Source organism: Hirsutella rhossiliensis, assembly GCF_020360975.1.
Source record: "Hirsutella rhossiliensis strain HR02 chromosome Unknown scaffold00001, whole genome shotgun sequence".
NCBI classification, from domain to species: Eukaryota; Fungi; Ascomycota; class Sordariomycetes; order Hypocreales; family Ophiocordycipitaceae; genus Hirsutella; species Hirsutella rhossiliensis.
Window position 1 is genome coordinate 10,228,745 of NW_025408667.1, and position 20,249 is coordinate 10,248,993.

The 20,249-nt window shown below is 49.2% G+C and overlaps 7 protein-coding genes across 7 annotated transcripts; 4 read left to right on the forward strand and 3 right to left on the reverse strand.

Moving 5' to 3' along the window:
* Nucleotides 1–2,827: 2,827 nt before the first annotated feature.
* Nucleotides 2,828–3,967, forward strand: HRG_01285 (putative glycoside hydrolase family 27 protein; the record flags this gene model as incomplete). Its single annotated transcript, XM_044859756.1, has 4 exons — nucleotides 2,828–2,852; nucleotides 3,045–3,087; nucleotides 3,140–3,429; nucleotides 3,510–3,967. 4 exons carry the CDS (start codon nucleotides 2,828–2,830, stop codon nucleotides 3,965–3,967), a joined length of 816 nt encoding a protein of 271 aa, XP_044726156.1.
* Nucleotides 3,968–5,801: 1,834 nt separating this feature from the next.
* Nucleotides 5,802–8,523, forward strand: HRG_01286 (uncharacterized protein; the record flags this gene model as incomplete). The annotated part of the gene is made up of 4 exons (XM_044859757.1): nucleotides 5,802–6,067; nucleotides 6,262–6,891; nucleotides 6,934–7,197; nucleotides 8,004–8,523. 4 exons carry the CDS (start codon nucleotides 5,802–5,804, stop codon nucleotides 8,521–8,523), a joined length of 1,680 nt encoding a protein of 559 aa, XP_044726157.1.
* A 792-nt stretch (nucleotides 8,524–9,315) lies between these two features.
* On the reverse strand, nucleotides 9,316–10,320 carry HRG_01287 (uncharacterized protein; the record flags this gene model as incomplete). The annotated part of the gene is made up of 1 exon (XM_044859758.1): nucleotides 9,316–10,320. The coding sequence occupies one exon, from the start codon at nucleotides 10,318–10,320 to the stop codon at nucleotides 9,316–9,318; it is 1,005 nt and encodes a 334-aa protein (XP_044726158.1).
* Nucleotides 10,321–12,164: 1,844 nt separating this feature from the next.
* HRG_01288 (transposase-like protein) lies at nucleotides 12,165–12,890 on the forward strand (the record flags this gene model as incomplete). Its single annotated transcript, XM_044859759.1, has 1 exon — nucleotides 12,165–12,890. One exon carries the CDS (start codon nucleotides 12,165–12,167, stop codon nucleotides 12,888–12,890), a length of 726 nt encoding a protein of 241 aa, XP_044726159.1.
* A 156-nt stretch (nucleotides 12,891–13,046) lies between these two features.
* HRG_01289 (uncharacterized protein) lies at nucleotides 13,047–14,068 on the reverse strand (the record flags this gene model as incomplete). The annotated part of the gene is made up of 3 exons (XM_044859760.1): nucleotides 13,047–13,068; nucleotides 13,279–13,618; nucleotides 14,032–14,068. The coding sequence occupies 3 exons, from the start codon at nucleotides 14,066–14,068 to the stop codon at nucleotides 13,047–13,049; spliced, it is 399 nt and encodes a 132-aa protein (XP_044726160.1).
* A 211-nt stretch (nucleotides 14,069–14,279) lies between these two features.
* HRG_01290 (kinase) lies at nucleotides 14,280–16,193 on the forward strand (the record flags this gene model as incomplete). Its single annotated transcript, XM_044859761.1, has 4 exons — nucleotides 14,280–15,131; nucleotides 15,184–15,565; nucleotides 15,611–15,755; nucleotides 16,109–16,193. 4 exons carry the CDS (start codon nucleotides 14,280–14,282, stop codon nucleotides 16,191–16,193), a joined length of 1,464 nt encoding a protein of 487 aa, XP_044726161.1.
* Nucleotides 16,194–16,380: 187 nt separating this feature from the next.
* HRG_01291 (uncharacterized protein) lies at nucleotides 16,381–17,715 on the reverse strand (the record flags this gene model as incomplete). The annotated part of the gene is made up of 2 exons (XM_044859762.1): nucleotides 16,381–16,749; nucleotides 17,023–17,715. 2 exons carry the CDS (start codon nucleotides 17,713–17,715, stop codon nucleotides 16,381–16,383), a joined length of 1,062 nt encoding a protein of 353 aa, XP_044726162.1.
* Between the last annotated feature and the right edge of the window lie 2,534 nt (nucleotides 17,716–20,249).

A 20,249-nucleotide genomic window follows, 5' to 3' on the forward strand; every position in this document is an offset into this window, starting at 1 on the left:
TAGTTCCTTAGTATTAAGATTATAAGGGATAGAGATCTTAAGATATAGCTCTTATAAGCTTCCTATATCTTTAAGACCGCGAAGAAATATTATATACTTAATAATAATATCCTTTATAAGCCTAAGATCCCGCTAATAATAAAAGAGCTCGTCCCCTATAAAAAGTAGGCCTTAAAGGAAGAGATATATAAATATATCTCTTTAATTAGGTCGCTTATTTATCTAGTAATTTATACTAAGCTAGATATTATATTTATAGCCGGAAAGCTAGCCTAATATAATTATAACTCCGGGCTATACTATAGGCATAAAGCATATAAGTGCCTAGCTTACTTTTATTATACGAGAAACTACTATATCTACTTTATAGTAATAAACCTAATAAGGCGGCTAATATATATATCTAACTCCTTATATACTAATAACCTAGAGACTAGGAAGTCCTTATAAGGATATATATTCCTACTCCTTATTAGGCTAATTAACTAAAAAGCTATTAAGTAAGCTACTATAATAACGTCCTCTATAAAAGCTAAATTATTAGCACTCTTATAAATAGCTAAGGAATAAGTAGTATTTAGCCGGCTAATTAAGGAGCTTAGTATTAGTATTAAAGGGACTATAGAGCTCTAGTATAATAACCTTTAGACTATTAGGCTTTTAACTATATTAAGCATAAAGCTTAAGACGAACCTTAAGTATATTAATATTTATAGATACTAGCTTCGTTAAGAGGTATAGTAAGATCGGATATAAGTTAGCTAGATTATATTAATAGATAACCTAGCTAATAGTATAACGAAGGCGCTTATATACTAGAAGTATTAGAGCTTTATTAAGTAACTAAGACTAGTAATATAGCTAGAAGATATATTAGGAGATAATATACCTAACTACTATATTAAGGCGTAATATCTCCCTACTATAGTAAACTTAATAATCGCTAGATCCTAATAATAAAAGCACTACTATATATACTAAGATTAAGGGATTCTAATAGTATAGTTAGATCTTAATTTAGTTAAGAAACTATAAAGATCTAAGGGGTAAAAGTTAGCCTTATTTACTACTAAGAAGTAAAGTTATTACTAAACTACCCCTTAAATAGTATAATACTATAGCGCTTAAACTTATAATAATCGCGATAGCTTTACTAAATTAAGACTAATTAATATAAGGAATATATTATTAAAAAGCCTACCTTTAAGATTACTTTTATCTTAAAGGACTACGTCGTTAGTAAAGGTACTACGGTACCTAGGCTACTTAAAGGGATGCCCTGCTATACCCCTCCTTATAAGGAAGGTTATAAATATAACTTATAACTATTAGTTAAACGGTAAGAGTAGGTTATATAACCCTATTAATCGTAAGTTTAACTCCCCCTAGAGCGGAAGAGTAGGTTATATAACCACGCCCTAAGGGGAGCGCGGGCAATAAACTTAGGGACCTAAGGGGAGAGGAAATAAGGGGCTTCTCCCTATATCCTCTCCCTTAGGTCCTAGCTTTTATTTTTTATATATACTATTTAAGCACTAGCCGCTAAATAAACTTCCCTTTTACTATATTTACCTTCCCTTTTTATAGGATATAATTAGGAGCCTCCTTTATTTTTAGATAACCTCCTTAAATAGATAATAAAGTAGCCGAATTTAATATCGGAATAGCCTTATATTTATTAGATTAAACGCTCCTCTACCTATTACCCTACTATCTAGAAGCTAGGGTAGTAAGGGGGTATATTAAGGAGAGTAAGTATAAGAGGCTATAGTTATACCTAGTAGACCTAATAGTTATATATAAGGAAGCCTACTTAACTAATATAACTCCCTTAGCCTAAGGATATTATATAGGCCTAACTTAGGTATAGGAATATCTTAATACCCTCTTTTAGCTAGCTATATATAGTTACTATACCTATATAGGCCCCTCCCTTATCCTAATAGATAGACTAAGATATATATTACTAAATTTACCTTTCTATAACCCTACTTCTTCTACTATGCTCTTAAGCCCCCCTGCTTAAGAGTTATAATCCCCTTTTCTCGCGAAGAGAGATTTAAAAGAGGAAATTAATAATAAGGGGTTAGATAGGCGGGGCAAGGTTATTTAAATATTTTAAGGATAATAATAATAATAAAGAGTTAATAATTATATAGTTATAATCCCCTTCCTTTCCTCTATCTAACGCCCCCCTTTATATCCCTTTAGCCTCTTAATTAATAAAGGAAATCCCTTATAGCCCAGATCTCGATGTCCGTTAGATAACTAGAAATTTTTCCCTTCTTTTCCAGCCGTTGCCGGCGGTCCCGTCTTATCTTTCGCCACCTCTATGGGAAGCTATCGCCACTTCTGCTTCCCCTCTTTCCCTCCCATCTTCCTTCTCAGCTTCTTATGCCGCTTTTCTCCGAGCCCTGCGAAATCCGGCCACGCTTCGCGATGGTAATAGGTAAGCTGATATCTACTTCACCACGGCAACGCCTGCTCTCTGCATCACATTTCCGTCGTGGCACCGAGAATATCTCTACGGAAGCATCGGGACATTGCTCATTCCCAATGATTCTATTATCCTTAACGGTCTACTTTATCATCCTAACCATTCCTGCTTCGGCAGAGAAGTTGAAGGTTCTAAAGGTTGGAAAAACTTCGGACGGGTCAACTGCGCCCATCCGCGGCTGGAATTCTTTCGGTCTCCAAGCGGGAGCGTACCTTTCGGACTCTGACTTCAATGAGGCTCATGTCAAACCAATCTGTGATCGCCTAGCAAGCGATCTCCAAGGCAAGTATAAGCTTTGCGGCCTCGACTCGGGCTGGTCTATCGGTGACCATGGCGATGACCACGGACGCATCTTGTACGACCCGGCCAAATTTAAACTTCCCGACTTCGCTCGCTACCTGCATAAAAAAAGCTTACTCCTTGGTGTCTATGTCGTTCCCGGCGCATTCGTGAAAGACGCAGATAAGACAGTTGAAGGCACATAAACCAAAATCAAGGACATTTGCCAAGCCTCATCAAACAACGGAATGGGACGATGCAACATAAGCTCAGAAGTGGTTTGACTCCAACGCAAAGCAACTTGCCAGCTGGTACGTCCTGACGTTTTCTCTACTTGTGACGAGAGTAATAACGGGAAAATAGGGGTGTCGACTACATCAAGTTGGACTACATCACCCCAGGCTCCCCGGCTAACGGCGTGAACCTGCCTGGTGACGAGAGTCGTGAGGTGCGAATGTGGTACAATGCCATTAAAACGTTACGCAAAATGATCACTTTATCCATCTCCTGGAAGCTTGACCGAAGCAAGAAATATTTCGACATATGGCGTGCCAACGCTGACTCCATGCGCGTGGACCAAGATATCCAAACCTACAAGAAGACGCCGCGTGTCTCTTGGGAAAATGTTTTGCGGACTCTTAAAATTATTTGGAGTGGGTTAACGCTGCTACGTCTCACTACGACACTGTTGGCATCCATCCGAACCTTGATAAAATGTATGTTGCCAATGCAGAAGATATAAGTGGTCTCACCTACGACCAGCGCAAGTCTGTCTTTATCCACTGGATCGGCAGCTCTGCCGAGCTGAATCTAGGCGATGATTTGACCCGCCCCGACCATCAGGGAATAGCTCTCCTCACTGACCCAGACGCACTATCGGCTGCCGACTTCACCGCCAACTACCCGATGCAGCCACGAAACCCCGGCTCAGGAGGGAATTCTTGGAAGAATCAGAATGCCTGGATTTCTGGCCCGTCACGTTCCGGGGAGTTCATTGCAGTTCTTGCCAACTATGACAAATCTGGCAGTCAGACCATCGCTGCGAAATGGAGTGATCTCGGAGTATCAGGCACATACGAGTGTTTCGACGTCTTTGGCAAATCGACTAGAAAGGTCGATTCAGAGCTTCGTGCGGAGCTTAAAGGTTTTCAGAGTGTTATGTACCGCTGCACCACTCGAGCTTATACTTGAAGCTTCCTATCAGAAATAAAGCAGGATGTGTTTGCCCAGCCAACCCCTTAGGCTATTCGGCCAACCCGCCTTATAGGGCAGTGCGGCTTGTAAAGGCGCAGCGCCAATGACGTATATTTAGGTATTGTATTGAAAGTGCGCTAGGGACCTAACTAGAGGTATCTAGAACTTCGATGGTAGGTGAACAGGAAAAACCGGAGAGTCCCGGGGAAACCCTGGTTCTCTTTTTCGAGCTCGTCCGCCTGTACACCGGTTCGAGGCTGCTATACCGTAGAGACTTCGTGATAGGTGCGTCAGGGAACATAGCAGTAGGACGAACGACCCGTCTTACGCCCCGAGCAGCTCTCCCCTCTTTGTTACTGTTATACGTATAAACGAGTCGCTATCGAATCAACTATGCTGCATCACACCACGACGAATCTCCTCTGTGCTCACAGCGCCTGATCAACTTGACGAACAGTCTGTTGAATGGGAGTCTGCATACTTTTCATGGCAGCCGACTGACCCTTGCGGAGTTTGATGTCGTGCTTCTTCAAGCTCGAGCTGGGGTATTCCGTCTTAAGGCCGATGGGGTGGCCGAGACTAGTTACGTTATAGTGGAGGCCTCCTCTCTCGCTCTTGCACGAGAAGTAGTTTGGAGCCTCTGAAACAAGAGAACACTCGAATGAATAAGCCCACGTGAATGCATGATGATGGCATCATCGTACCTTTGCCTTCTTGTACCTTTCTGCTATTCATATTGGTAGCGACAAGGTCAAGATCTTCTGCTTCGATGCCTGCTCGGCTTAGCGTCTGGCGGATATCATCATCGTCCTCTTTCAAGTCCGGGCTGAGTCAGTTGAGCCTTAATGCTTCGAGTCGTGGAAAAGAAGAAAAAATTGACGACGATTGGGATTTTAATCCGGCTCCACACGTACTGTATATCACTAGGCCATGGTGAAATCGAAATTCTCCTGAATAGCATATTAGGAAAAAGGCGTCGGCAAACCCGACCAAGCGAATTTTTCAGGCCCATCTTTGCCCATCAACAAGGACATCCCACGGATGGATGTCACTGTTCGGAAAGGGGAAGAAAACAATGTCGGCATCATTCTAGGAATAGGGGACAACATGGACGCATTGCTCACTAGTCGCAATCCATGGTCTTGTCTCCAACAGACCGGCCGAAGATGGCGAGAATTCGGTGATAGGATGCCATGGCCTGCATAGGCAGTGCGTGCCCAAAGAGTCTAGATGGGCTCCAGGTGGACGACGCTGCGGATGAAGAAGGCTGGGACTCTATTGCTGATCAGCTAGATAGGAGAAGGGTTAGCGTTAGTTTTATCCACATCATGGGTACGGATACATAAGTTACTCCTATGTACGGAGTAGGCTTATCACGACTCTTACTGCATATATAAGCCTTTACGGCTGAGCTGCGGTGTCATCCATGGCGACCAACCATTCAACTGGACCAACAAATAACGCATCCAAAATATTGCAGATGCTTTTTGGAAAGGGTGAGCGTTAGTTTTATTCCCATCATAGATACATATGCCTATGCATGAAGTAGACTCGTTTCGATTCTTACTTCTTACTGCATACAGGCCTGTCCAGGTAAGCTGCACTACCACCCATGGCTACAAACCATCTAACTAGACTGAAAGACTCTAGGCATGCACATTTCAACTTTCCAGAAACATAACCTTCCATTCAAATGATCTCATGCTTCTATCACTTCATTACTGCGTTCAATAGCCGGCTTTCGTTATCTTCGCGCAGTAAGTGAAGATGCATTAGCAAACCCTCAACTCGAATTACCCCGTAGACATACCAAGCTACCCCTTCGGCAACAATGGCAGCCATGATCGGTCAGGCATTGAGGCTTGACGACCTTGAAACCTATCTCAAGCAGGTAGGCATATCGCCAGACACGGTCAAGAAGATTTTCGAGGACGTAAGCCAGAGCGCTCAGAATCTACGGCCCGTCGACTTCATCGGTTCCGTCCCGCTTTTCAGGCCAACCTTCGTTAAAGATGCTGGTCCTAACATGGCGAAGCTCGAGGACTTTGGGCTTCTCAATGCACCAGAGCCGCGCCATCCGCAGCGCCCGTTCCGCATGTTCGACGTGGATACTTGCAACCTTGTCGACTTCCCATCTATCGGCGTGCTGGACCAATGCTGCATGCTATCACACAGATGGAAGGGAGCTGAGGTGACTCTAGCCGACGTCTATGATGCGATATCTGACAAGGCCGATGGAACTTCCAGGACTAAAGGAGGCGTCAGGAAAACCCACGTTCAACTAGTCCTAGATCGTTACAGATTGCCCACCAGATAGGCGCCGGCATAAGCATCGAAGACCTCTCGAAGAAGCGTCTCAGCGCCAGGGCGACGAATACAAAGCTCGAGTACGCCAGGGGCAGCGCAGACAAGGCGAAAGCCAAGCTTAAATTTGCTGAAATTGAGAGAACCATCTTTCATAATATCATCGACCGTATGAAGGACGAGATAGATGACAAGACGGAGGCCAATGTTGAAAGAGACAACCCCGGGCTAGAGGATGCCGACTTGTCATGTGCAGAACGGTCCAAAGTCAAAGACCTTTCCACGGCAAACCAAGTTGTTGAAGAGGCCAGGGATGAAGCTCTCAAAGCGGCAAGCGATCTCATAGCGGCAGAGAAAGAGCTAGATGACGTTCGCAAAGATGTCGACCTCTTCACCGAGAATAGCCAGCTTCGGGAAGCTGTGGACGGGATGGTTCGTCTCCTACAAAAGTGGAAGTCTGCCATCAAGATTGAGCAATCAATTGGGCGGGCCCGGAGTATCTTCAGGGAAAAGCCCTTCCGAAAGTGCGAGAGGTGCTACTTGCGGCTCGACACGTGCTGTATTGACAAGAAGAACGGCGGCGAGCTGTCCGATTCACTGTCCCTCATGGGAGACTGGTACGCGCAAGCCGAATTCACCCTGGTGCAGCTTGATAGCAGGTTCTCCGAGTCCGAGGCCGTCGTCGACTGGCAAAGGTTCCAGGTGAAGGAGAAGGAAGAAGAATGTAGACGGATTCCAGCAGACGCGATTCGAAGCTTCCAAGACATCCGCTCTTGGCGACCGGAGTGGTCGGAGAGAGGCTGGACGCTTCAGGAGCTTCTCATGAGCAAGACGACGTTCTATGTCGACGGCGACTGGTCACCTTTGAGCCGACCCGTCGATGATCTCGGCCACTTCTTCTATCTGATCCCGTATATTTCCTTGTACGTCCCGTGCTGACACGGTGAACACGTATTCGGACTCTGCCGACGTGCTTCACGCAGGCTGGGACCTCGCGGGGCTCGCCGGCGTCATGCAAGGACCTGTGACGCTCAGCGAGTATGGGGGTCTCGACGAGGTGCTACGATGGGGCCATTTTGGCCCTCGGGCTGTGAACTCGGATCCGCAGCCGGTAGACCAAGGGTTGCCTAGGTCAAAAGAGCGCAGCTCCTCATCGCCATTCTTGACGGTTTAGGGCTTCAATTTCCACGAGATATAAGCGAAGAAACAGCCAAATCGGATATAGCCTAGGCCGTCTTCTTCGCCGCCACTTAACTGATTGGAAGAGGCGTCTTGGGCGCCAGTGACGCCAGGAGACGACTCCTCCAGGAGCTCAAGACTCGTCTCCCCAAGCCCTTGCCGCTCAGCATCTGCCATAACGAAGGCGTGGCAGAGTCATAGGCTCGACACGCCATCAATTTTCTCCTACGGCTCCTTGTTACCGAGGTCGAATATCTTATCAGGCAAGACAGGCGTTACGTTGCCGACTTCGGCGGCGTTTAGGCGCTAGACAAGTGGCAGTAAGGGGTCTAGCAGACGGGCTTCTCTACGCACGAGATTATGGCTCCCTCGTGCAAGCGGCGGGCTACCGTGCCGGCCGACCACGTGTACGCACTCATAGGCGTTCTCGATATGCGTTTTCTGATATTTCCAGCCGAGGGCCATTGCAAGGCCATGTCTCAGCTTCTCGACGAGATTATCATCGCCTAAAATGACGTCTCCGTCTTTAACTGGACTAGCATGAACATAGGAAGCCCTATCCGTGCCGCGCTCTCTACCCTTCATCGCACGAGGCCTTTTCTCGCGACGACCGCGGCTACCAGTACAACCTGCTGCTGTCTCAAGAGATCAGGGACAAGATAGACGACGTCATGGTCACATACAACAGCGTCGTGTCGGTGCTGCGCGAGGGCATCGACTTCGTAAGAAAAAAACAGCGCAGAGACCTACCCTTTACTTGCATTCGCAAGATCGTCGAGATCGTACAGAACCTCACATTCCAGGCGCTGAAGCCCGAGCTTGAGAATGTGGGGAGGGTCATGAGGTACATCTTGAAAGGGTGCCATGACCCGCCGTCTTCGCCTCATCCCGTCGATGCTCGCTCACCCAGTCTTCCTCTCGTGACTGGCACAAAGGGATTCAAGTTTCCAGGCCTCACAAAGGGACTCAGGCTGTCCTCCAAAAAGGTCAAGTCAGAACCCGTGGAGCCGGACGACCAGGACTTGCTCCCATCCATGTTCCACTCGGCGGTAACTGTTCATATGTTTTGATGGAAAGCACGGATAAGTTGGCTGCGCGGGAAACGACGGGACGGCTTCTGGCTTGGAAGATATGTTCAGGGCAATTGCTACACCGGCATGATTTTATACAGTCTCTGATAGGCCAGTCTCTTTTTTGTTAATTGTTAGTGCATTTAGGATTCTGCCAACAGCTCCCGTTGTACCTTATGCTTAGGGGCAGACTATCCGGCACACGGGTCTGCCTGACCAGTACACAATAGGTGGGGAGACTATACTCGAGTGCACCTAAACAGGAAAGGCGGATTAAAAAAGTAGTACATCAACAGGTATATTTTTCTATTTCATATAATCTTTAACAGCTTAAGTGGGGGTTAGTTAGTTTTTAAGTGATTAGGCTATGATTAGGGTGAATTTAAGGCTTACAGTTAACTATAGGAATATCTCATTTGAAATATCAAAAAAAGTAAAGAATTAAAGTTATACAAAGACTCTGTCCTATGCACCACTGTCTCCCCACTCTTTGTGTGCTGGCTAGGCAGACCCGTGAGCAGGATAGTCTGCGGCGCGACGCATCTTCACTAGTTACCGGTAGCTATTGCACTGAGTACCTCTTTGTCGTATATCAAGCCGACTTAGAACGATTGATTGTTTGCGAATACCTGTTAAAAAATCAACTCAACAAATACTCCGGGCCAGGAACCCACACTCCTCAACACTGCAATCTTGGATGCTTTCCATCCCCCAAGGGCGCCCTATATCTCTCGGTTACTTTTCCCGTCTCCTTAAGCCGGCTGCCGCCTCTTACCTCGGCTTGGAGGATCCTTACGGCTTCGCGCTCTTGGCCGCCACTGGCTTCTTGGACCGTTTGCTGCGGCGCGAGTCTGAAGTGCTCGTCTTGCGTGTTTCCAAGTGCGGACCTCGCAACGTCTGGCCGCGTGGCGGTGCATCACTTGGCCGCGTGCCAAATTCGGGCAACTCTCCAGCGAGCCTCCGACTCCTGCGCGGAGCAACACCAGAACCAGGCTCTTCCGGCACTCGTTTGGTTCGGGCTGGCCCACGACGCCGTCCTTGGGTTTTGGCGGATGTTGGTGCGCGCTGCCGGGACCGAGTGTGTCCGCGAGTATCGCTTTTGCTCCGTGCCGCGAGCTTCGTGACTCTTCCGCCACGAACCTTGCGGGAAGTGTCCTCTGGCTGAGGCGATGGTTCTAGCTTCCAACGGTTCGCGCTACCTCGGCCATGTTTGGACTCGTATTCAGCAAACATGCGGTCACGCATTTCCTTTGCTTTCCGGAGCATAGCTTGGCTTCTCTCCTTCTCCTCTTGGGTCCGAGGGGGAGGGTTGTTCAGGATATCTATTCGCCGTGCTTCCGAAGCCGCCTCTGCTTCTCGATCCATGGCGTCGATCTGCTCTTGTGTCCAACCCTCGAGGCGAAGATGCAGATCCCTCAAGCTACGTTCGCGCTGCTTCTTTTTCAGATAGTACTGGTCCGGATCGATCCATCTTAGGTCCCGGATTGCGTTCCATTCTTGCTCGTTTCGTCTCTCGCATTCTTTGTTCTCACATATCGATCTTTCATGAAGAACCAGCTGGCGCTTCCTTGATTCGTACATGGACTCAGAGTATTGGCTCCGAACTGCGTCCCACTCGACGAAGTCCCAATGCCAGTCATTTTGTGACCAGCACTGTGGCCCCTCCCGGGCTTGAGTGAGCGCCTCGGTTGGGGTAGGGGGGTAGGTGCTCATATTGCTCCCGTCGCTGCGCAAGCTGCTGGACGGTGAAGACACGGCTAGTGGTCGAGTGTCGGGAAGCTCGGCCGGCCTTGTCATGATGTCGTGCCACGTCACGCCTTGGGCAAGTAACGCTTCGTCTATGTCCAGTCGCATATCCCTTAGGGCTCCCCAGCGTTTGGCGCTTTTGGCGGATTTCCTTCCAGTGTTGCTAATAATATGACAATAAAGTAGTATACTGCAGTATATACAATACAATACGCGATTTCTCATATTGTACCAATACAATATGCTCGCCGTCATATTGTGACGATACAATATGGCGCCTTCCATACTGGCAATATATGGCTTGTATTGTTTGTATTGGTTGGTGGTCATTCGCCTTTCCGTTCCCCAATTCGCGCCAATATGATGACGCGTCAAAATACACGCGTAAATATAAGCATGTTCTATGTATTGTTTTTCGTCTGGCGGACCTCCAGGACGTAAAATCTTCCTATTGGCGCACGGAAACGCGTAAATGTATGTATAAATCCAGACCTACAGGGTAGCGGCTCGCCGTCCAAACACTGTTTTCCTCCTCAACCCCGCTTTCCCACCCCAGGACTTACAAGCAATCTCGATGCCTCAACAACGCCTGCCTTTTGTTCAAACATCGCCGCGACGGGATTCGTCAATATCAGACGAATACTCGGAGATTTCCAGCCCACGGTTGCATGATCCAGATGAGACCCAAACCACTGAATGCCAATCGTCGCAACCTCGCACGGCCTCCATAAACCCTTCGGCCAAGCCAAGAACATCATGGGTCTTTTCTCATATGCCAGACGAGGACATAGAGACGAAATACTACAATCAGCGGACCGGAAAAGAAGAATGGCGCTGCAAACACTGTGACAAAACGTATTGCTGTTCCGGTGGAACTGCGGCCCCAGCCAAGCACCTTACGGATCCTCCTCCTGACGGTCACGGCCTCCCAAAAGGCGCGCCACGAACAGCCAAAGTCACGAATATACGAACTATTCTCGAGATAGCTCGTGTTATGGCCAAAGAACATCCCCGAAAACGCCGTCGGCTCAACGATCAATCCGGAGACTCGATCGACCCAGACCAGCTCGAAGCTTTATACGTAAGGTTTATTACGTCCTGTTCTCTCCCATTTAGGCTTGTGGAATGCCCAGAATTCCGAGCATTCTTAGCCTACCTCAACGCCGATATCGATACTTGGCTTCCAGATACACACGAGACCATCAAGAAATGGATTATGCGGCAGTACGAAGGTCAGAAGGAGAAGGTCAAGCAGCGCATCCAGTCAGCAAAGTCAAAAATTCATATCAGCTGCGACCTATGGACTTCCCCAACTCTTTGGCCATCTTAGGCGTAGTTGCTCATTACGTTGCAGAAGACAGTCAGTTGGAACACCATGTCTTGGCTTTGAAAGACATCGACAGTGAGCACGACGGATATCACCTGGCAAGGGCAATTTTGGAAGTGGTTGATGACTGGGGTTTGCTTCCAACCTTGGATATTTTGTGATGGACAATGCAGGCAATAACGATACAATGATGAGATCTCTTTCCTTGGTAAGTACGGCGCACTGTTTTTTCTGACTGGCCCTAACATCTACAGGCCTTCTACGTCGATATGACATTCGATACGATCCCAAATCTCACCGACTCCGCTGCCAAGGTCACATTATCAACCTTGCCGCCAAAGCTTTCTCTTCGTTACCGATAATGAGAAGCTCAAAGACGACGAACGTGATGGGCATAATGTGACACTAAAAGAGATCGAGGCGTGGCGGAAAAAGGGTCCCTTGGCAAGCTCCACAACTTCGTGGTTTTCGTCCAAAGTAGTGTTCAGCGTCGCCAAAGTTTCTGGCCATCAGCCATAATCGCAAGCTTGCGCGAGATAATGACACGAGGTGGAGTTCGTGGTACACCATGCTACGAGCGGCCTTGCATCTTAGAGGCGCAGTCGAGGGATATTCAACAAATGGGTGGAAGGAGATTGTGCCGGAGACGAGCTCTCCCGAGGAGTGGGTCATCCTCGAGAAGATCAAGTCTTTCTTGGAGAAGCTTAAAATGACGACAAAGGCCCTTGAGTCATCGTTTGCAACTCTTGACAATGTTCTCTTGGCTATGGACTTCGTATTGGCGCAATTTGAAGCAGGAAAAGAGGCACATATCGACGATCCGATTATGGCACCAATGTATAACTCGGGCTGGGCGAAGATGGATAAGTACTATTGTCTTACTGACGAATCGCCTGCCTACGTCGCTGCGATTGTGCTTCACCCTTCGCATAAATGGCACTACATACACGAAAACTGGAAGAAGGAGTGGGCTGACTCGTCAAAGAAGCTGATGGAGACACTGTGGGATGATTATAAACCTGTGGAGCCGCCTTCTCTATCTGAGGTTCCGTTGACGACCACGAACGAGTTCTTGAATTGGAGAAACAAGCACCTACAACCAGCACTTATCACAGACGAGTACGAGCGATATTGTAAGTCTGAACGGGTTTATGGGTTCACAAGCGCCCTCGCATGGTGGCTGGAGGAAACACAGCAAAAGAACTACCCATACCTGAGCAAAATGGCGGTGGATATACTGTCAATTCCGCAATGTCTGCTGAGCCCGAAAGACTCTTCTCTGGGGCAAAAATAACCATCACAGACCGTCGAAATCGACTTGGGAGTGATGTAATTCAGGCATTGGAGTGCTTGAAGTCATGGTTTGGGATACAGGATTTTCAGGGTGACGATATTTCAGCAACGACGGTTGAATAATGAGGGTCACGTGGGATATACGGGATATATTGTTTTACTGGCAATATATTGGGTCACTGGCAATACAATACAATATGGACCAATGCCATATTGCGCAATACAATACGCACCTCTTGACAGTACAATAATATTGCGAGGGGTCCATATTGCCAATATACGTATTGTTTATATTATTAGCAACACTGAATTTCCTTCTGCGTTGGTCCGGGTCCACGGCCTCTCGTACGCGGCGTTCGTCCTGTATTAGGGCCTCCTGCTGCGCCCACCAAACTTCGCCATAGTGCGTTCGAGCCCAGGCCATGAGTTCCTGATACGTCTTTCCCTTTGGCTTTGGCAGCTTCCCCTTCTCCCTTTCGGATTCCATGTTTCTCAGAGCTTCCTGGCGCTCAATGTAGACACGATCATTATTAACATTTACTCCCCAGTCGTAGAAGTCCCTTTCCTTGAGCATCACCTCGCGCTGCTCGTACCAGTCGTCGCCGTAATGTTTGCGACCCCAGGCCGTGTAGTTGTCGGTATCGCTGGGCTCTGGCTCCGGAGTCCATTGCCTGTCAAGTTGGACCTCGTCAAGGTCGCGGCCAGCATCGCGGTTGTCGGGCGGCGGCGCTGCTGGGTGGCAATCAGCCGCGCTCGAGAGCCGGGCCTGGTGGCGTGCGCGTGTGTTTGGGGCCATGGAGACGAGCGTTTGATGAGTATGAAGATGTAGGAGATTTGTGTCGCTGCGATTTGGGACAAGAAAGGTGACGGTGAGGGAGAGAGAAATGAAGAGAGCCAATATTACGGTGGCACATTAGCTAATATCCGGGAAAAGGGCCAAAACCTAAAGTCGTGAAACCACAAGGTCGTCAAACATAACGGCAAGGACTGCTAGAAAGCAAAACACTACTGGTTTTATAGCAAGAGGCTGCCATAAAGAGCACTAACGTTATCCGTACAAAGAGCACTATTAAGGGCACCACAAAAAGCACTTCCTTAACTTACAAAGAGCAACTATAACGAGCCCCACAAAAAGCACTTACAAAGAGCAACAGCAAAGACCAGTGTCAAGACGGGCATGGCTTGCAAAGGCGGCCTTGGACACATTTTCTTGATTGACATCGCAACTTTGGGGTTTGGCCCTGATGTGCGGCCGTACGATAACTGTCCAAATAACGTCATGCGCTCCCGCCTCGACCAACATGTGCGACCATAACCCATCCCCCCAAACTCTGGCCCTGTTCCCGGTAGCAATCAACTTGATCCTTTTCTTGTACAAGATGCCTCCAAAATGAACAACGAGCCGGGAACAGTCTTTGACCTCTTTCCTGAACCCGGAAACCATTTCGCCGCGGAAATCGTCGAGGATGACGCTAATCGCGACCGGTTCCGCGTGGACCCCGACAACGTCTCAAACCGGTTCTTGAGGATCAGGCTCAACCAGTCGGCGAAAATCCTCGGCCGCCTCGCAACATTTGGTCGCCTGCCTTTCACCAACGATGTGATGCTTCGCAATGGCTGCTTTTCCAAGACGGACCAATGTTATTTCGACTTCCATCCGACAACGAGGGAGCTTCTTCTCCACGACATATCCAAGTGCGACGATACACAGCTCTACAGCACGTGCCAAAAGTCTTCTAAACATATAGACCAGAGCCCTCGCCAGTGTGTCGTGCGACTTGACAGCGAGTACATCTTCCAGATCGGCTCGGCTGAATTTCGCCTCATACCACGGCGGGCACTGACTGAGCAAGACAAGGCGGCATTCGCCGCCGAGAGGCTCGACTTCGTCCGCCAAATACCCGAAGCGTCCAAGACGTTCCCGTTCCACCAGGCTATCGAGGAGCTCCAAGCTTTGGACATGCAATCCCGTTCATCGGAAACCACGGCTAGGTCTTATAATCTTCGGAGGAAGCATCCGGACCAGCGTAAGCCGGGCCACGAGATCACGCACGCACATTTACGGGATCTTGGAAGTGGAGGACAGGGTGCCGTCGACGAGGTCGTTGACCTTCACACTGGCGACCACTTCGCCCGCAAAGTCTGTCAATTCAGGGAGATACCGGTATGGCAGATATACGGGGAGAGTGACTTCAAGGCAAGAATCAAGAAAGAAGTGGATTTGGTCAAGAAAGCAGCCCATGTATGGCTCCCCACTCCCCATCCTTCTTACCACACGCTCACGATTTCACCAGCCTCATATTGTGCCATATCTGGGCCACCAAGGCTGGCAGACTGGACGGGAGCTCGAAATATTCATGCCGGTGTATCAAGGAAACTTCCGAATTCTACTGCAGCAATGCAAGCTCCAAGGAAAAGAGGCAGTGCGGGTCATGGCCCAAAGCATGTGCTACCAGATGCTGCTAGCACTCGAGCACGTCCACGCACGCGACATCATCCACCGAGACATCAAGCCTGAGAACATCCTCTACCAAGGCGACAAGTTCCTCCTCACCGACTTCGGCATTGCAAAATTCGTCGACACGTCGAGGACCATTGTCGGTACACGGCGGTACATGGCACCCGAGATGTGGATGAACGAGGAACAGACAACCAAGATCGACATATACGCGCTCGGTGCAACCTACATTGAGTGCCTGATGGAACTCTCACCCGAAGCAGATGGTCAGATCAGTTGGAAGCAATCGCAGGAATTTCTGCAGACACTCGCTGAACAGAATGCACCTCCTATGGCCTCAATGCTGGAGCTTCAGGCTGCCGATCGCCCTACGGCCTGTGGTCTCCTCGGCCAGTCCTCTCGTCAATGGTTATCAACCTCGCTGCAAAATTCACAGAACAACCTCACCTCGCCGAGTGTTGGATTTTCATCTTCCTTCCCAAGCCAGGCAAACGGAACGACGATAACCTACTCCGCAGCTCCTTCTGCCATGGATTGGAGCCGAACGGGGGCCGTAGCATTCCAGCTAGGAAATCCTCGGCACACCCAACAGCACGAGTTGCGGCCAAATCCAGTAGCACTTCAACCGCCAAGAGCGCCTTCCAAGCGTTCCACACGGTCTGGAATTAGAGGCAAGGGGTCTATCAAGTCTTCAAAGTCGGCACGCAAATGGAAGAAAAAAATGTCACGAAAGGGACGCAGTATTGCCTCCCAATCTGCAGGAGTACCAAAGCGGAAATCAAAAAGCAGAAGCCGACGCTGAGGGTCGAAAAGTATACGCGGGAGCACAAGAGATCGGAGTGGTAGGACTGACTTGGTATGAAAATTTTCTAGAGTCCGTATTTCCTGTTCGTTAGATCATCACAAAATTCGCGCTATACAGTGGCTGGATTATACAGTGGCTGGATTGGGACGGGGACCACAGTGAACATCAAACAGAGAGCGGTGCTCAAGATCCAAAAGCATTGGTCCATACCGCTGTCTACTTGATCCATCAAAGCTCCATAACCTCGTCCAACGTCAGATGCTCATCCAAACAACACTCGCTGCTTTGTTGCATCTTTGACTTGACAAACCCGTCAAGACCGCTCTTCTCCTCGTCACTCAGTAGAGACAACCTATCTTCTAGCACGCCGAGAGGACCATAGAACTTTTCATCAAGAAAGGTCCAGTAAATGTCATCAAACATGAAGCTCTTTCTCACCGCAAGACAGAACCAGAACATGCCATTTGCCATGGATTGTGCCATTGGTTCTGACAGCCGCTCCGACTCTTCCAAGGTCCCCGCGCATATGCGCTCGTCCTCGCAGGCTTTCATCTCTCTGAGGAAAAGCTCAAGGCGAGGCCGATACCGATCAAGAAACTATAAGAGATCCGATTCCCAAGCCTCTGGACTCTCGAACAACAGCCACCAAGGGGCCGCGTGAGAGAATTCCACTGGGGCAACGTATGTAAACTCCCAATCAATAACAGCCTTGACGGTGAAGTCGGAAGCCGAAGCAACAAGAACATTTCCGGGACGAAGGTCGTCGCAATATAGACGGAAAGGCCTCTGTTTGGTTCGAATCTGTCTTGCAATCCTCCGGAAAAGACACCGAGCAACGTACTTTTTCCGACAGTCATGCTCATCCGTTACAGCATCGTTGCGCTGGTATTTGAGATGAAGATACTGTTGCCTTGCAAGCTCTTCAAAGTATTCTGACGCTGTCTGGAAGCTGGGTTGGGCAAACTCGCTTGGCGGGTAGTTGCCAACGCGGACAAGCTCGTTCATGTTGAGCGTCAGAGGTCGCTTGGCTACCTTCCACTGGTCAACTTCATGGCCGATGGCTCCTATGCGTGGAAATGGCAGCTTGTAGAGCTCCAGCATAATGTCCGCCATTGCCCGATAGGCTCGACTTAGTTCGGGAGAGGAGACGCCTGAGCCAGGATTCGGCAGGCACTTGGACAAAAGAGTGCCCTCGACAAAGGTAGAAACAGTATAAGGGCCACAGGCCCACATGCCGGTACCGAGAATCTGCGGGATCGGAATCTTTGTCCGTGGGGTGAGATATGCCATGACAAGGAGCTCGTCGTTTGTCTTTTCAACCCGAAACCTGCTTCGGCCCAAGATTGGGAACCGGACAATGACCTTGAAACCATCCTCAAAAGTGACTATGCTGCATATGTTGAAGGCGCCAGTGATAAGACTTGAGGCTTCTGTTGGTTCTTGATCGGGCCGATGCTTCTTTGCCAGCTTGAGGGCCAAGGCCGGTGATGCTCCCAGGAGGATTCTTAGCCAGCTGGCAAAAAGTCGCTGCGACTGCTCCTCTGCACAATGATCCCAGTCCATGCTGCGGCGCGGTGTTGCCGGAGATGAGGCGGGAGACCCATGCGTACTTTGTGCGGACAAATGATCAACATGGAAAGGGACAAGGGCAGCAGCGGTGAAGGGCGTTGCTGTCCTAACTCCTCGGCGTCTCTTCGGTTAACTGAGGAGAGGAGCTCCTGTCAGCTGCCACCAGCACCTCCATGAGTCCATGGCATAATTATAGGGTCCACTGCCAGGTCATCTGTTGGAGTGTCACTTCACTTTTACCTACACAACCCCGTGGTTTCCTCGCAGCTACATACCGTCTCGGCAGTTGGCTCCCACCACGACTGTATAAAAGCCTCCATCAACCTCACAACTTAAGCACAGATGTTCACGCAACTGATGATTAAGGATTCCCGGAAGGTTTTGATTGCTGGCTAGCATAGGTATATTAGTATCGACACACGTCACAATTAGCTTGACTCTCTCGCATCGCGGAGTGATGGAGCAAATCCATCGGTCCACGTCTCAAATACCATCGTGATATTCAAGGAGCCTTTTCTCTAATAGACATAATCTTGCCTCATCCATTACGTCCACGGCCAGAGCGGGGGTCAGGAGCCAGGCGAAGATGATGAATACTTACCTGGCATGTCTTGGACCTGTATCACCACTGCTAAACAATCACGCTGAGGGCTTGCGATGAGATATCAGAAACTCAAAGATCAAGGAGGATACCTTGATGTTCAAAGTCCCGTTTGGGTAGTCGTGGCCATGGCCATTAATATTGACATTTCGGAGCAAGCCGTCGGTACCAGCACGCCGCCACTCGACGTCGTGAATTTCGTCGGAAATGTCCTTTGTCCTGGAAGCGGAGCATCGGTTTCTTCGCGTCCAATGGGAGAGCCAAGCGGGGATCGAAGGCAACGGACCTCCATGGCCAGTTATGCCACAATAAGGTACCGTGGAGTCGTCCGTTCCATGAATCTCCATCATGGGGAGAGGCAGGCGAGGCGTATTACACTCGTTGGCGGTATTCGGGTCGTCATAAAGGCCCCCGAAACAATGGCCGAGGCTGCAAAGTATCGTCCGTGTTCACGTGAGCATGCCAGGGCTCCTACCAAGCCACCGCCGTTGGAGTAGCCTGCGGCGTATACGCGTAACTCGTCGATGCAGTTGTTGTCCAAGATGTGGGCTACGAGGTTCGTGGCGAAGAGCTTATCATCTACGCCTTGAGCAGCGTACGACGGGCCCTCCCAACTCCCCTATTGTCGTTGCCGTGCAGTCAGTGCCAGACGGAATTCAAGGGAGGCGTAGTCTCGAGGTTTGAGTACTGTCATACAGAAATATCGGCAGGAGACACAGTCACCATACCAGGGTTGATTTTCTGATCGGAGACGCCCGTCTGAGTCTCAAATCTTCTAGGGTCGCCCCCGGCACCGTGATAGGCAATCAGAAGAGATGCGGGGAGGTGGGCGTTGTAGTTTGAGGGAAGGTGAACGCGGAAAGTGCGCGTTTGCTCGCCGCTCCTCAAGCTGAACTCTCGACTTTCTGGCGTAAAGGTGTGCGGAACACCGCATCTGGAGGCCCTCGTTTTTTTAGAGCGAGTACGCGCTCTACATGTACAGATATGAGTCCTAAAAGCAAGCCGAGTAAGCGGGCTGTAGACGCAGGATTTGTTATTAGCCCCTTGTCACAATTCGGTTGGCGTCTCTGGTAGTCTGCCATATGAGCTCACTGTAGAACATTGGGGGTATCGGCAGCGATACTTGTATGCAATTGTTGTAGAAACTCGCCGTCATCCACCCGAGGAGAAAGGAGTGATAGGTGCTCGGGACCGATGCACAGTTGGGGCTTGGTTGGTATTGATATCAAATCTCAGCGGCACAGCCAGCTTCGGAATTGAACCGATGTCAAATGTCTGGTCCGGGTCTTTCATTGTGCATATAGGAACGCGAGAGCCCGGCCTTGTCTCCAAGTTCACCTTGAGCTGTCTATCTCAACAGAAGGGCAGTTGAGCCGAGACTTGGCGCGGCATATAAACGTCATAACAGCGACTTTCTCGGATAAAAGAAGCCAGCCGACAAACGTGTCTTGGACCACGGGTATGTGACTGAAATCCGCGACGCAAAATCGTGGAAGACGTTTGTGGATATCGATAAGTTTCCTCGTCCACACGGTTGCTCGCCATGGGAAATGTTGTCTCTGCTCCACCTGTCCTCGCCATTTCGCTGCACGGCGTATGATGACATTGATGTGGCATGGTGATCTGATTCTTCTCGTTTTCCTTTTGGCTCCTCATTCCTTCTCAATATTGTCTTTCAATGCTGATAAGCATTAAGCAGGCTATCTTCTTCCAAGCTCTATTGTTTCTGCGTGAATTTGGCATTCGCAGCTCAAATGTAGCCACCTCGCCTTTCTGCACCAGGATTCTAGAGCCGTGGAAGGATGGTGGGCTGTCGAGGTCTGCGTAAACGAAGCATGAGTGATTCCTCCACGGTGAACTGAGGCCGGTCAGATGAAGTCGTCCAGGCAGCAATTGTGCGCTGTAAATTCTCGGTGGGTGACAGGTG